This window comes from Somniosus microcephalus, chromosome 1 (genome assembly GCF_052327205.1).
Source record: "Somniosus microcephalus isolate GS21.2 chromosome 1, FLI_Smic_1.0, whole genome shotgun sequence".
NCBI classification, from domain to species: domain Eukaryota; kingdom Metazoa; phylum Chordata; class Chondrichthyes; order Squaliformes; family Somniosidae; genus Somniosus; species Somniosus microcephalus.
This window is the reverse complement of record NC_140987.1, coordinates 336,078,648-336,094,003: the sequence shown is the minus strand read 5'-3', so window position 1 is coordinate 336,094,003 and position 15,356 is coordinate 336,078,648. Positions and strand designations below refer to the sequence as shown.

Sequence of the window (15,356 nt, the reverse complement as noted above, 5' to 3'; positions counted from 1 at the left end):
AAAGAAACGGAACAATTATACCAGGTCCTGTTAACCCGTATGTTTAGACAATTTTACGAATTTGACTTTGCCGACATCGACAGAGACAAATTATACACCACACCGCCAGAAGTTTTGGATCGAGTCGGGAGGCAAAGAAGGGGTACTGTAAATGACATATTCACTGCTTTTAATACCGGGACATCTGTTGTCAACGCTCTAGATAACGTGGAGCTGCAGACACCGATCAACGGTTTAAAAGCCCAGTTAAGGAACATATTGACAGACGAAAACAAGGTAGTGGGTTCTGAGTTGCATGAGGACCAGGCCATGACACTACACTTTAAGGACATAATTGCTGAGCTGGAGAAACACGCGAGAACGGTAAATGCACTCATTAAGGAGGATCGGAATGCGTCCGATCAAGCTGCGCAAAACGAGGCCTGTGTGCTGTACGGGGCGTGGTTACTGGGCGAGGGCCGCAGTAATCTTGAGGATTTAAAACAGGGTTTGGTCCCGTCCTGGATCAGCAACAAGCACTTGCAAGCGCTCCACCCTTTTGAGAATGCATTAAGCCCGTGCCAGCTCAGACTAGCCGCAGAAGCATACCCAGTCCCAGTGGACTGCGGACATTCAAATCACACTATTATGGGAATAGTAGTAAGAATGCCGGTGTTGGGTCCCGCAGCAAAGCCCGCCCCGGTGTACAGAGTAGAGAACATTGGAGTCATTCGGGGGGGCGCACACATTCGTTACGCAGTGGTCCCACCTTACGTCATCAGATGGGAGCGTACGATGACAGGCACCGACCTCTCGGGATGCCGGAGCCGGGGAGCACACATCATCCTGTGTCCCCAGCACTTGAACGCCTTTCTGAAACCGCAGTGCGGGTTCAGGACTGCTAGCGCAAAGCCGGTGAATTGCACCATGGAGGCAATGGCAGAGGACCATGTGCCCCCACAGGTAGCATATATCGGGGGTGGGACATACTGCGTCACCACTGCAGCGCCTCAGTACCGATATGGACAACACGAGTGGTGTTCGGTCGGTGATAGCAGTTTCTGTTTCAAACCCAGCGCCGAGGTTCAAGTGGCACAACAACGAATTGTCCCCATTCCTGCGCCCTCCACCGTTCACATCACTATCAAAGAGAATTTCACAGACTTACAACGATTTGTCGCGCATTTTGGTTATGTCATTCCCCCTCTTCCCGAACACCTCACCAAGATTTTAAAAGCCGTTATAATTTCACAGAAACATTTCTACACACTGGAGCAGAAGACTTTAGAGATAGGAAAAGACATATTGGACATAACCTTCCCACCATGGTGGGACTTGTTCACCAACATAGAGGTCCCCGCCTGGATTAGAATAGCATCCCATATCCTAGTAGTATGTCAGGTTTTGATTGTGATATTTTTGCTCTTCGTGCATTGCAAAAGAGGCAAACGCCTCCAGAGGCACGAGAACACAGGAAAATGGAGAGAACGCTATGTGCGAATGGGGGAAGCAGATACCCCACTCTAAGCTGCTAGTATAAGATTAAGCGTCCCTCCATTTTAAATTTTTTTGTGATTGTTTTGGGTTATAAGGAGATAAGTATTGTTATGTTATTAGTCGTTCTTAAGTTTTTTTGGATTAATAAAAGATGCATGCAGATGGTGCCAGGGGGTATCAACCCCCGCACATCTGACAAGTGAATGTGTTATAGTTTAAAATACGCTGTCTATGATTGTCCAAATGTACAAAAAGTAATTTTCGTTTTCTGCGGAAATGGGAACTGCATGTGTCGTGAGGGTCATAGATAGCTAAGTGCCAGGAATGTTTGGATGTGGGGAATCAGGGAAAATTTGCTCATCAAGGATTATTGATACTTTAAGCAAGCTATCAGTATCACAGGGGGGCCTGTAAGATTCGCAATTTTCAGCAAAAATCACGCAAGAAAACTGGATAAAATAAGACTGTTTATTGACCAAAGTAAGCTTGCACAGAAAAACCTTTGATAAAAGGGCATACAAAATGGCCGCCAGGCCCCGTGATCAGTTTATGAACCATTTTATTTCTGTTACTGCAAGCCAGACAGGCTTGTGGATTGAAGACAGTGAGCCCGCGAAAGCCAGTATCTGGGAACCGAAACTCAGAGGAACAGCATACATATTCAATGGATTACAAGTACAGGATGGGGCCCATCAAGATATGGGCGGACAATGCAAAATCACTCATACCCATTTATTGTACAAAGGAAAAACCGTTTAGCAGCCATCAAGGAAAATCTCCGGACCGATCAATATGCGAACCGAGACGCGGTGACAATGCAAAAGACATTAAAAGACATTATCGGCCAGGAAGGCCAGTTTAAGTTATCACCGGCTCCGTTACAAGACAAAGCGCCCCTGCAGAGATTTCTGCCCGCCAAAATTAATACAAAGACAGGACTATGATTTGGCGGGAGATAAGACTGTTCCAAAAGAGTATAACTATGGATTGAAAGGCCATATACGGGACTTCAACTTCTTCGGACGGTGGCAGGATCGGCGCCTCTTCCACTTCGGCAGATGCAGAATCGATGAAAACGTTTTCGTCTTTTTAAAGACGGACGGTTTCGGTAAAAAGACAACCTGGTCGGTGTTCAGCCAAACAAGGCTCGGCCACGACGAGAAGACGACGAGGGTGGCCCGGGTACTGGGGTCGGGAGATCATCGACGACCCAGGCCGACGGAGAAGAAACCCTCTGGAGAACCGACCAGGCCGGAGACAAAAAGACAGTCTGGGCCTAACACTTCCGTGTCTCAACATCCCATTGGGTTGTTGTTCTACTCCACGAACAAAAATCCACGACAGGCTTAGTGGATCTCAACCTTGACGAGCGCTCATCGAGGCTGTGTCTACCCCATCACCTCGAGAGAGAGAGAGAGAGAGAGAGAATATCGACTGCGCCAGAAGTTTCCAAATCCACGTGACGACGGAAAGCGGTGCCAAAAGGGCTGCGAACCCCCCTTTCTCGCGATTTCGAGAGTGGTGAGCATGATCCCAGGTTCCCCAGGTCGAAACTTAGTTTAGGTATAGGGGAGGGAGTTAAGGGAAATCGTAATGTGTTTCCCCTTTTACGATGTGCCGTGTGTTCCCCATTTCCATAGAGTCAAGTTCATAAATTTGTGCATGATTGTAGTTACTTTAATCTGTGCCTATGACATGTATTTTGTAATGCTTCAAACTGTTTAAAAATAAAAGCATCCATTTCGTGCTATTCAGCCTGGTCTATTGAGTCCTTTTCTCTGCACTACTGTTCTCTGCATCTAAGTCCAAGGTCTAGAACCGTAGGGGGAGTGGGTCGAACCACTCAAGGGGAATTCTTGCACGAAGCCTGGCAGGAGGCCAGAACGGGCAAGAGAGCAGGAAAAAACCCCTACACAACACCAAAATAATATGCTACCTGCGCTTTCAAAACAGGCACGAGCAAATATTGTCCCATGGTGCCACTGCCAATTTTTGGGCCTTATCGAACCATAAGCCAAAATGTTAAAAGGCAGATGCAATGTTTACTTAGTTAGAAAGATGGAAAGAAAGCTGCCTTCGAGACCCTGGGGTGTGAACAGGAGAAGTCGCCTTCACCATTTCTCATTAAATCTACACACAGTAATTTGTTAATAATTCATTAGAAAAAGCTGTAGTGACAGAGGACTGGTGGATAGCTAACATTATATGTATATTTAAGAAGGTAAATAGAACATGTCCAGGGATCTATAGACCAGTCAGCTTAACATCGGTGGTAGGAAAAATAATGGAAACCCTACTAAAGGAGAAAATAGAAAAACATCCAGAAACCAAAAATGTAGGTTAATAAGGCCATAAATAAAGCAAACCAAGCACTAGGGTTAATTTTGAGAGGGATAGAATTGAAAAGTAGAAAAGTTATGCTAAACTTGTATTGAACCCTGGTTAGCCCACACTTGGAATACTGTGTACCGTTCTGGTCTCCATCTTATATAAAGGATATAAAGGCACTGGAGAGTGTGCAAAAAAGATTTACAAGGGTGAAACCAGAACTGAGAGCATGAGCAGGCTGTGTCTCTTTTCTCTTGAATTTTACCAGCCCTGAAGAGACGGGTTTGAAGGTGGGACTGCTGGGAAAATCAAAAAGAATGGGAGCAAGTCCCGCTCCCAACCCATCTCCAATCAATCTTCCGGGGAGTTGGGGTCTCGATTTGCGCAGGGACCCGGCTCCTAGCGGCGGGAAGAGAATTATAGCCACTTAACTGTCTGTTAACAGGTAGTTAACAGGCAGTTAAGAGGCTTTTTCCCATTTTGAGACTTCTGCTGCGGGATTCCCAACGTCGGGGAACTCCACTAGGGTAAGTGAGGCATGCTGTGGGTCTGTTGTAATGTTTGTGTATAGATGACAGCTGCAGAAGTGGTGTGAAGGATGCAATGGGACACTGGTGAATATCAGAGGTAAGGAAATGTTGGGAAAGTCATTTTTAATGTGTTTAGATTTTTCTGTAGGTGTCAAGCTCTGCAGTGTTTGTGTGGCCTCACCTCATTGGGAGAAGCGACAGATTGCTTTTGTTCCCTCACCTGCAGCTGCCATCTGTTTTATCCTAAGGAGAGAGTCATTGGAGTGCCTGGGTGCAAAGGCTCACCTATGTACAGTGATTGTCAGTGTTTGACAGCACCTCAATGCTGTCAAACACTGTCAAATCATCTGTTAAAAATAGATGGTTCATATCCCTTTAAGAAAACCGGCAGATGAAGCGTCATCAACTGACATCATCTGACACTGGCTTTCCCTTAATTGGCCAGCAAGCCTGCAGGGCGGGCTTAACAAGGCCAATCAGGGGAAAATAACGTCTGTGCGTCGGACATTGCTGGGGGCAGGGCTAGACCTGGAAGGCAGCAGTCCCATCACCAACTCATCTCGGTAAGTAAAATCCAGCCGAGAAGCCTGACCGGTGACCTAATAGAGATCTTTAAAATTATGAAAGGTTTTGATAAAGTAGACACAGAAATAATGGGGGGGGAGATTTTGCCAATGGGGGCACGTTGGAGGCAGGACTGCTGCTTGTCAGGTCGTTGTCCTGTCTCCATTCACTTCTGGCAACCCATGCTATTTTCCCTTGATTGGCCTGTTAAGCCTGCCCAGCGGGTTTAGCAGGCCAATTAAGGGAAAGCCAATTACAGAGAATGTCAGCGTATGGTGTTTCATCTGTCAAAAATTTTTTGTCTGTGAAGCTGTCAAACACTGACATTCTATGTTGTTTGATGAGTCCTTGCATTCAAGACTCATCAAACCTCTTTCTTCAGCAGAAATTAGAGGTTGTTGCATCGGAGAATGCAGCAGCCATCTGTCATCTCTGCCGGTGAGATGCGAGACTATCTGCGTCCCCAACTGTTGAAGCCTGCAGGAAGAAATAAAGGTAAGTATGCATTTTCTATCACTTTCCACTCACCTCACATACTTACCTCTCCACACTTGCACACATCACTTACCTCCACAGCGCACTTTTGGACCCCGCAGACCCACTGCTCGCCTCAGTGACCCTGGCGGGGTTTCCCGATGTCAGAAAGCCCGCGCCTCTCCTGGAAAAATGGGAATAATCCTCTTAACTGCCTGTTAGCTACCTGCTAACAGGCAGTTATGTGGCTGTAATCCCACCTCCTGCCCGGCCTCCTGGCAAGATGGGCACCCGCCCCCAGATTCTGCCATTTTCCTGGCAGTTCCACCTCCATACCCACCTCCCCAGGACTGACAAGATTGCGCCCAATGTTTCCACTTGTGGGGAAGAGCAAAACTAGAGGCCATTAATATAAGACAGTCACCAAGAAATCAAACAGCGAATTCAGAAGAAACCTCTTTAGCCAGAAAGTGGTAAGAATGTGCAACTTGCTACCACAGGGAGTAGTTGAGGTGAATAGTGTTGATGCTTTTAAGGGGAAGCTAGATGGGCATATGAGGGAGCAGGGTATAGATGGTTATGCTGATAGATTTAGATGAGGAAGGATGGGAGGAGGCTCGAGTCAAGAATAAACAGCAGCATGGATTTGTAGGGCCGAATGACCTGTTTATGTGTTGTTCTGGACTTATTACTTGAAGATAGCACCCTCTAGTGGTAGTTATTGTATAGCAGTGTGTTATTTGACCTTCTTCCTGTCTGCCCCGGAAGTAGTATTCCAGGGAGCGTTTTGCTGAGTTGTGAACAAAGCCACATGAGGCATTCTCAATCCTGCTCCATCCTTCCTTATACGCTAGGCAAGACACAATGTCTGTGAGTATCCTTGTTTAGTAACATGATAACAACCTTGTCAGTATAGTATTTTGACAATACTTTGTCTATAAGATGTTTATTAGTTGTTAGCTACCGAGGTTTAGCATCAGTGCTATTTACTTATACAATTAGTCTATTTTGTTGTCATAAACATGTTTGTATCTTATGCAACATCTAATGTATAGTACTCAGCTCTGTGTACAAAACATACTTTGTCTTTGTTTACAGTTTCACAATTTTATTCAAGTAAAGCTTCAAAACCGCACCCTGTTTCTCGAGGAGTTATTTGAATGAGTGTTTAGCTGACTGGATAACTGGATAAGAGTACGTCTAGCGAGACCAGTACAGTGAAAAGACAGCAATACGGCTAGCCGTGAAGAGAGGAGAGCCTCCACGTGGAGCAGCTAGGACTCAAGAGTGAAGTGGCCGTCATCTAGGCGCAGAGTAAGCCATCACGACATAGCCAGCTTAAGTCTTCACCTTGTACACCACACTTACCTCACATCATCATGGCAGGAGGTAATACCAAAAATGCTACTCAGCGAGTAGAAGACCTTAAACAGTTAGATGAAACTGAAGAATGTGACAATCTGTCTATAAGCTCTCGTTACTACAGGTCATCAGCTGGTTCTAGGTCATCAGCCGGTTCTAGGTCATCAGCTGGTTCTAGAGTTAGTATGGCCATTGTCAGAGCACGGGCCAATGCCAAAGCAGCGTATGACAAGAAAGAAATGGAAATAAAAGTTGCACGAGCCTGTCTCCAAGCCACATTAAATGCCCTGCAGGAAGAAACAGAGATAAAAGTTGAACGGGCCCGTCTCCAAGCCACATTAGATGCTCTGCAGGAAGAAAAAGAGAAAGATGCTGCATCAGCTGAGGCACAAATATTAGCGGAGGTACTTTTAATGGAAGCTGATCTTGAGTCAGCTAGCAAAGTTTCAATTCCCGTTCTGCGTCAGAGTCGACTACAGCGCACCACAGACTATGTGAGCGACCAAGCTGATGCACAGTTTACGAGAGAGAGAGATGAAGACTCACATATCTATACGGACTCAAGCACACCATATAATATGCCCCATGTCACCAACCAAGTTCAAAATAGACTGCGTGCCCCAAGTCACAGGATCCTCCCCCGCAAAACAGAGGACACCATGCAGAGGAATGGAGCGCTGAAGAGAGAAAGTCAGCAGCGAACCCCCTCTCGTTTCCTTGAGACCCCCAGCAGAGCCCCTACTCAAGGCGACCATGGCATAGGCCCCACCACCTACGACCTTGCCGAATACCTTGCACGCAGCCAGCTAGTGACTACAGGGTTAACCACATTTGATGATAAACCAGAGAACTATTGGGCCTGGAAGTCCTCCTTCCACGGTGCCATATCAGGCTTAGACCTGTCAGCAGGAGAAGAGCTCGACCTCCTTATCAAATGGCTCGGCCCAGACTCCGCCGGACAGGCACGCAGGATAAAAGCAGTCAATGTGAAACATCCGCCAGCTGGGTTGATGATGGCTTGGGCGAGGCTGGAAGAAAACTACGGCTCACCCAAAGCCATTGAAAGGGCTCTCTTTGCCAGGTTAGAGAACTTTCCGAAGTTGACAAATAAGGAACCCCAGAAGCTCCACGACGTTGGAGATCTGCTGTCAGAACTCGAAGCTGCAAAGTGGGATGGCTACCTACCTGGCCTATCGTACTTAGACACTTCCAGAGGGGTAAGCCCCATCGTTGAGAAGCTTCCATTCAATCTGCAGGAGAAGTGGACATCATTCGGGTCAAGGTTCAAGCTAGAGCACAACGTTACCTTCCCTCCATTCTCTGTGTTTGCCAACTTCATCCGTAGAGAAGCCAAAGCCAGGACAGACCCCAGCTTCAACTTCTTCTCCTCCCACACAGCACTTGCCAGAAGAGACAAGTTTGGCAGACATGGAAAGACACCAATATCTATCCACAAAACGCAAGTGTCTTCAACCAAGAACGCAAGGGATCAGGAGAAATCTGAGGATATGAGCAAACAATGCCCCGTCCACAACAAGCCCCATCCATTAAAGAAGTGCAGAGGCTTCAGAGAGAAGTCCCTGGAAGACTGCAAACAGTACCTCCAGGAGAACTCTATATGTTTCAAGTGCTGCTCCTCCATGAACCATCTCGCCAAGAACTGCAAGGTAGATGCAAAATGCACAGAATGTGAAAGTGATCGGCACATTTCAGCACTCCACCCAGGCCCAGCTCCTTGGAAGTCAGAGTCGCCTCCTCCCGCCTCAGAGCATGGCGGGGAGAGAGAGGGAGCTGCCGGTCCAGCTATCACATCCAAGTGCACCGAGGTGTGTGGAGAAGGAGTGAGCGCAAGAGCATGCTCCAAGATATGCCTCATTAATGTGTACCCTGTAGGACATCGCCAGGAATCTGAAAAGATGTATGCCATACTAGACGAACAAAGTAATCGTTCTCCAGCAAGATCCGAGTTCTTCGACATCTTCAAGGTCAAAGGAAATCCGTCGCCTTACATGCTGAAGAAGTGTGCTGGACATTCAGAGACAGCCGGCAGGAGGGCCTGTGGTTATATTGTTGAGTCAGCCGATGGGAAGATTAGTCTCCCCCTTCCTACACTGATCGAATGTAATCAAGTCCCCGACAACCGTTCTGAAATTCCCACTCTGAATGCAGCTCATCACCACCGTCATCTGAGACGCATTGCAGACGAGATCCCACCTCTTGCTCCAGACGCAGACATACTCCTGTTGTTGGGCAGGGACATCCTGAGGATACATAAGGCAAGGAAACATATCAATGGCCCACATGACGCCCCTTTCGCCCAAAGGCTAGATCTCGGCTGGGTCATTGTTGGAGACGTGTGCCTCAGGGGTGCTCACAAGCCATCTCAGGTGAGCACACTCAAGACTTCCATCTTGGAGAATGGTCGTCCAAGCTACCTTACCCCATGCAGTAGTCAGATCCGAATGACAGAGAAGTTCAGTCATACGGCCCAGCCTCAGAACCCCCCAGCGCTGATCTCCACAGACAGCACACAGATGATGCTCACCGAAGAGAACCCGGGTCAGTCAGTCTTCTGTCGCGCCACCAATGACCACAAACTTGCTCCATCGATCGACGACATGAGATTCCTCCAGATTATGGACAATGAGGTCTCTCATGACAGCTCTAACAGCTGGGTTGCACCCTTACCCTTCCAGAACCCCAGACAACGGCTGCCGAACAACAGGGAATATGCCTATAATCATCTTAACTCTCTCCGTCGCACACTGGAGAAGAAGCCAAAGATGAAAGCACACTTCCTAGAGTTTGTCAAGAAAATGCTCGTCAACGATCATGCAGAGCTAGCTCCTCCACTCCAGGAAGGCCAAGAGTGTTGGTACCTCCCCTCCTTCGGAGTCTATCACCCCAAAAAGCCAGAACAGATCCGCGTGGTGTTTGACTCCAGTGCACCATATCAGGGAGTCTCTCTCAACGATGTACTCCTCACAGGGCCCGATCTCAACAACAGCCTCTTGGGGGTACTCATGAGATTCAGGAAAGAGCCTGTCGCCATCACTGCCGATATCCAGCACATGTTTCACTGCTTTGTGGTGAGAGAGGACCACAGAGACTTCCTCCGCTTCCTGTGGTATCGCAACAACGACCCCAGCAGAGACATTGTGGACTACAGAATGCATGTCCATGTCTTCAGGAATAGCCCGTCCCCTGCTGTCGCCATATATGGACCAAGGAGGGCTGCCAAGGAAGAAGAAGATGACTTCGGCAGTGATGTGAGAGGGTTCATCGAATGAGAGTTCTACGTCGACGATGCATTGAAGTCATTCCCGACCGAAGCAGAGGCCATCAGTACCCTTGGACGAGCTCAGGAACTACTTGCACTATCCAACCTCAGGCTACACAAGATAGCCTCTAACAGACCAGCAGTGATGGAGGCATTCCCCCCTGAAGATCGTGCTAAGGATGTCAAGGATTTAGACCTCTTCACTGATAACCTCCCCCTGCAGCGTAGCCTAGGAGTGTCTTGGAACATAGCAACAGACACATTCACGTTCCAAGCCTTAGATGACAAGAAACCCTTCACACGTAGAGGAGTGCTCTCTACAGTCAACAGCCTATACAACCCTCTTGGCTTCTTGGCCCCTGTTACCATACAAGGCAGGCTGCCCCTCAGGGAACTCTCCACACGCGCTTAAGAGTGGGATTCACCCCTCCCTGAAGAGATGGAAGCAGAGTGGAACAGATGGAGAGGCTCACTTCAAGACTTACAGGAGATCCAAATACCTCGCTCCTACACGTCCTTCTCTCCCTCAAATGTCCAATTCAAGGAGCTTTGTGTCTTTGCAGACGCATCCGCTAAGGCCATCGCAGGTGTGGCTTATCTGAAGGTCACCACTCAAGATGGACAAGGCAAAGTCGGCTTCGTCTTTGGAAAGGCCAAGTTGGCACCCCAGCCAGACCTCACCATACCCAGATTGGAACTGTGCGCAGCAGTATTAGCAGTTGAGATTGCAGAGTTCATAGTGGAGGAGATGGATCTGAAGTTCGACAGCATCAAGTATTATACAGACAGCAAAGTGGTGCTAGGATACATCCATAACCAAAGTAAACTGTTCTACGTCTACGTGAACAACAGGGTCCATCGTATCCGACAGTCCATATCCCCCGACCAGTGGAGGTATGTCCCCACAGACCTGAACCCAGCTGACCATGGGTCTAGATCTGTAACAGTGTCCCTTCTCAGCAGCACAACATGGCTGTCAGGACCTGCTTTTCTTCAGGATCCGTCCCTGCACTCCTCTGAACTCAATGAGTCATTCGACCTCCTCAACCCTGTTTCTGACTCCGAGATACACCCACAAGTCAAAGCGAATGTTACTCAAATCTCTAAGGACCTGATGAGCACCAAATGCTTTGAGCGTTTCTCCAAATGGAACATTCTCATGAAGACAATAGCACGCCTAACCCACATAGCTCATACCTTCTCCCAGCCCACACAAGAGAGTAGCTGCCATGGGTGGCACATCTGTTGTAAGAGTCCCTCTGAAGAGGAGCTCAAGAGAGCCAAAATCCTTGTGATGAAGAGCGTCCAACACGAGTGTTACTCAGAAGAGTTGAAGTGCATAGCAGCAGAACGCAACCTACCCCCTCACAGCAGCCTACGGAAGCTGCATCCTATCTTTGACACCGATGGATTTCTCAGAGTTGGGGGATGCATATCGTAGTCATCAAAGAGGGAACAGCAAAGGTCTTCTCTCGGCCTGTCTCTGAGGTGGTCCTTCTTTTGTCGCCAGAGGACTCCAGTGACAAGTAGAGTTAGGATTATGTGGGGTCGTTAACGACTCCAGACGGGGAGTGTTCTGGACTTATTACATGCAGATAGCACCCTCTAGTGGTAGTTATTGTATAGCAGTGTGTTATTTGACCTTCTTCCTGTCTGCCCCAGAAGTAGTATTCCAGGGAATGTTTTGCTGAGTTGGGAACAAAGCCACATAAGGCATTCTCAATCCTGCTCCATCCTTCCTTATATGCTAGGCAAAACGCAATGTCTGTGAGTATCCTTGTTTAGTAACATGATAACAACCTTGTCAGTATAGCATTTTGACAATACTTTGTCTATAAGATGTTTATTAGTTGTTAGCTACCGAGGTTTAGCTTCAGTGCTATTTACTTATACAATTAGTCTATTTTGTTGTCATAAACATGTTTGTATCTTATGTAACATCTAATGTATAGTACTCAGCTCTGTGTACAAAACATACTTTGTCTTTGTTTACAGTTTCACAATTTTTTTCAAGTAAAACTTCAAAACCGCACCCTGTTGCTCGAGGAGTTATTTGAATGAGTGTTTAGCTGACTGGATAACTGGATAAGAGTACGTCTAGCGAGACCAGTACATGTGTTGTATATTCTGTTAATTCTATGTAGTAAATTTTGGATATAGGGCTAACGTGCGCTTCTCTGCATGATTGATTAGGGTGTTTAAGATTAATGTATGGTTGGTTAGCGTGTTTAAGATTAATGTATGGTTGGTTAGCATGCTTAAGATTAATGTATGGTTGGTTAAGGTGTTTAAGGTTAATGTATGGTTGGTCAGCATGCTTAAGATTAATGTATGGTTGGTTAGCGTGTTTAAGATTAACGTATGGTTGGTTAGAGTGTTTAAGATTAATGTTTTTTCAATAATATGAAGTGAATTATCAAACATATCACTGTCTCTAGTTATACAAATCTATTTAAAGGATAGGTAGGAATTATCCAACAAGACTGTCCCATTTTTGAGCAAACACATGCAGAGTTCTGCACTTCCTGAACTCCTGATTGGTGCAGGTGCACTTGGTGCTGTCCCCTTTAAAAATGCCGCTGCTGTCAAACCTATAGATGCAGAATAACTGCCCTTTGTTACTGAGTGTTCTGAAACTAATATAACTAACCTGAAAAAATAATGTTTAATCTGCAAATTGATTAATAGCTCTGTGAGCTTGGGTATAAGCAGACCCTGAGTTAACAGAGCTACACCCCTTTTAAACAACGTAAAGGATTGGCTTCTGACTGTGGAAGAGTCATTGACTGGTGTGGAGCTGAATCATCCTTAACCAGAGTCCCAGAGCTCGAAAGAGTTCAAAGCATTTTGGACAAAAGTGTCCAACTCAAGGTTTACATCCAATCCCTGAGCAAGTGGGAGAATCGTTCATCATTGTCCAAACATGGACCAGAGAGAATTGGCTTTATCTGGGTTCTCACTGAATGACCATCAAACACACCCTCCAGAGGACACGGTGAGTATTTTAATCAAACCATGAGAGTAAACTCATGTAAAACCCTGAGAGGTGCTGATGATTTTGGGATTTTAGTTGTTGTGAATTGCAGAGACTCTCTGTGGGGTTCAGGGTGTTTCCAAACTACCAACCGATTGCTGCTAAATGGAGAACAGCACAGTATTTCTGTAGTGGGTGAAAACTGTACTTTTTGCTTGAGTTCTAGTCTGACAAAGTCTAACTTCTGAGTCAGCCATTTCCTGTCTTTCCCCCAGGCTGCCACCAATGAACGTGACGAGAATGTGGAGCGAGGCAACTGGTCCTCGAAGACTGACTACTTGCTCTCAATGATCGGCTGTGCTGTGGGTCTGGGCAATGTCTGGCGATTCCCTTACCTGGCTTACAGAAATGGAGGAGGTACTGTAGGCAAATCCAAAATACAGGGCAGAGAAAGGAGAAATAAAGGGAATATTTCATTGATTTATAAGTAATATATTAAATTCAATGAACCAAGAAACCTTTTTATCGTACTAGGTAAACAACACAGGGTTGAACATTGCTAATATAAGAAACGATTAATTGAAGCTTACAGTTTTAAATTATTTAGCAAATCTTTTTTCTTGGAATGTGGGTGATGTGACAAGCTGATATTTTATAGATATAGGTAAGAGTGAGATACATCAAATAGATGGTATTTAAAACGAAAATGATTGAACCTGGGCAGGTGTGTAGAACTGATGATTTATTACATTTGAATACTTTTTAAAGTGTTATTGTTTAAAATGCATGCACCGTACACATCAGGCACGTTTAGTGCACACTATCTGAAATCCTCGGTTATCAGTCTCCCGGTCAGGCTCTGGGCAGGTTTGTAAGTTGGGGTCATACCTGCTCATATCAGGTGCTCTTCACAACCCCACAAAACTGGATTAATGGAAATCGAGAACAAAATTGTAAAAATATAACATGGATGCTCAATATCTTCAATTAAAGAGATGGAAAGAATTCTGATTCAGTTAGAGGGAGAATTTTACAATGTGGGAATTTCCCTGGTAACTTCATTCATTGACCGAACTTTCAGAATTGTAGCTGAGACCTAAACATCTCCCATATATTAACGTGCATTCATATCGTAAAATCTTACAAATATCATGGTATGGTCGAGGAAATAGGAGAGAATGAAGATAAATTGACTATTCTGTATATAATGATATATGGAAATAAAGATATTTTTGGATAGAGAGAGGGAGATAGAGAGAGAGACATCAGGGGTAATTTTAACTCAATTCATTTAGTGGGAGCGAGGAGGTTGAACACTTGTTTTAGCTCCCCCCGATTTTACTCCTATTTTTTTCAGGTGCGTTTCTTATTCCTTATACGCTCATGCTGGCACTCGTTGGAATATCAATGTTTTTCTTGGAATCTTCCTTTGGGCAGTTTGCCAGCCTCGGACCTGTTGCAGTGTGGAAAGCCGTGCCAATGCTACAAGGTTAATGTTTAATCAGCAACACAAGCTTAGCAACAGTTTAAATGTGTAATAGTGTTTAATTCATATTAAATTACTGGTTATAGTTTCCTTATCAGATGGTGGTTTAACCCAGCCTGGCTGAAGAATTGTTTACAATCTGATCTGCCGGACACTTTACAAAGACAGATACAGACAGTGAAGAGACAGATACAGCGAGTGAAACGTTTTCTTTCCTCGTTCCAAATTTAGTCAGATATTAGATCCAATACCTGAAGAACTATCTGTCACTCAATTATTAACACGGCTTCATGTTTCATTTTTCTAATAGAGATGTCGATTAACTGAGATTGTGTTAAAAGAAAGACTTGCATTTATATTGCACCTTTCATAAGAACATAAGGGGTAGGAGCAGGAGTAGGTCATTTGGCCCCTCGAGCCTGCTCCACTATTCAATAAGATCATGGCTGATCTCATCTTTGCCTCAACTCCACTTCCCTGCCAGCTCCCCATAACCCTTGACTCCCTTACCTTTCAAAAATCTGTCTATCTCCACCTTAAATATATTCAATGACCCAGCCTCCCCAGCTCTCTGGGGAAACATAAGAAACATAAGAAATAGGAGCAGGAATAGGCCACTTGGCCCCTCGAGCCTGCTCTGCATTCAATAAGATCATGGCTGATCGAGGGCTCAAAGCCACTTCCCCGCCCGCTCCCCATAACCCTTCACTCCCTTATCTTGTAAAACTTTGTCTAACTCCACCTTAAATGTATTTAATGACCCAGCCTCCACAGCTCTCTGGGGCAGAGAATTCCACAGATTTATGACCCTCTGAGAGAAGTAATTCCTCCTTATCTCAGTTCTAAATTGGCGACCCTTTATTCTGAAACTATGCCCCCAAG

The 15,356-nt window shown here is 45.8% G+C and overlaps 1 protein-coding gene across 1 annotated transcript in view; it reads left to right on the top strand.

Moving 5' to 3' along the window:
- LOC147124920 (sodium- and chloride-dependent neutral and basic amino acid transporter B(0+)-like) overlaps positions 1 to 15,356 on the top strand; it is a 617,991-nt gene that overhangs the window by 315,625 nt on the left and 287,010 nt on the right. The window contains exons 14-16 of the mRNA XM_085988400.1: positions 12,906 to 13,009; positions 13,264 to 13,405; positions 14,346 to 14,477. Of these exons, the coding sequence (XP_085844526.1) occupies positions 12,906 to 13,009; positions 13,264 to 13,405; positions 14,346 to 14,477 (378 nt within the window). The remainder of the gene's footprint in view (positions 1 to 12,905; positions 13,010 to 13,263; positions 13,406 to 14,345; positions 14,478 to 15,356) is intronic.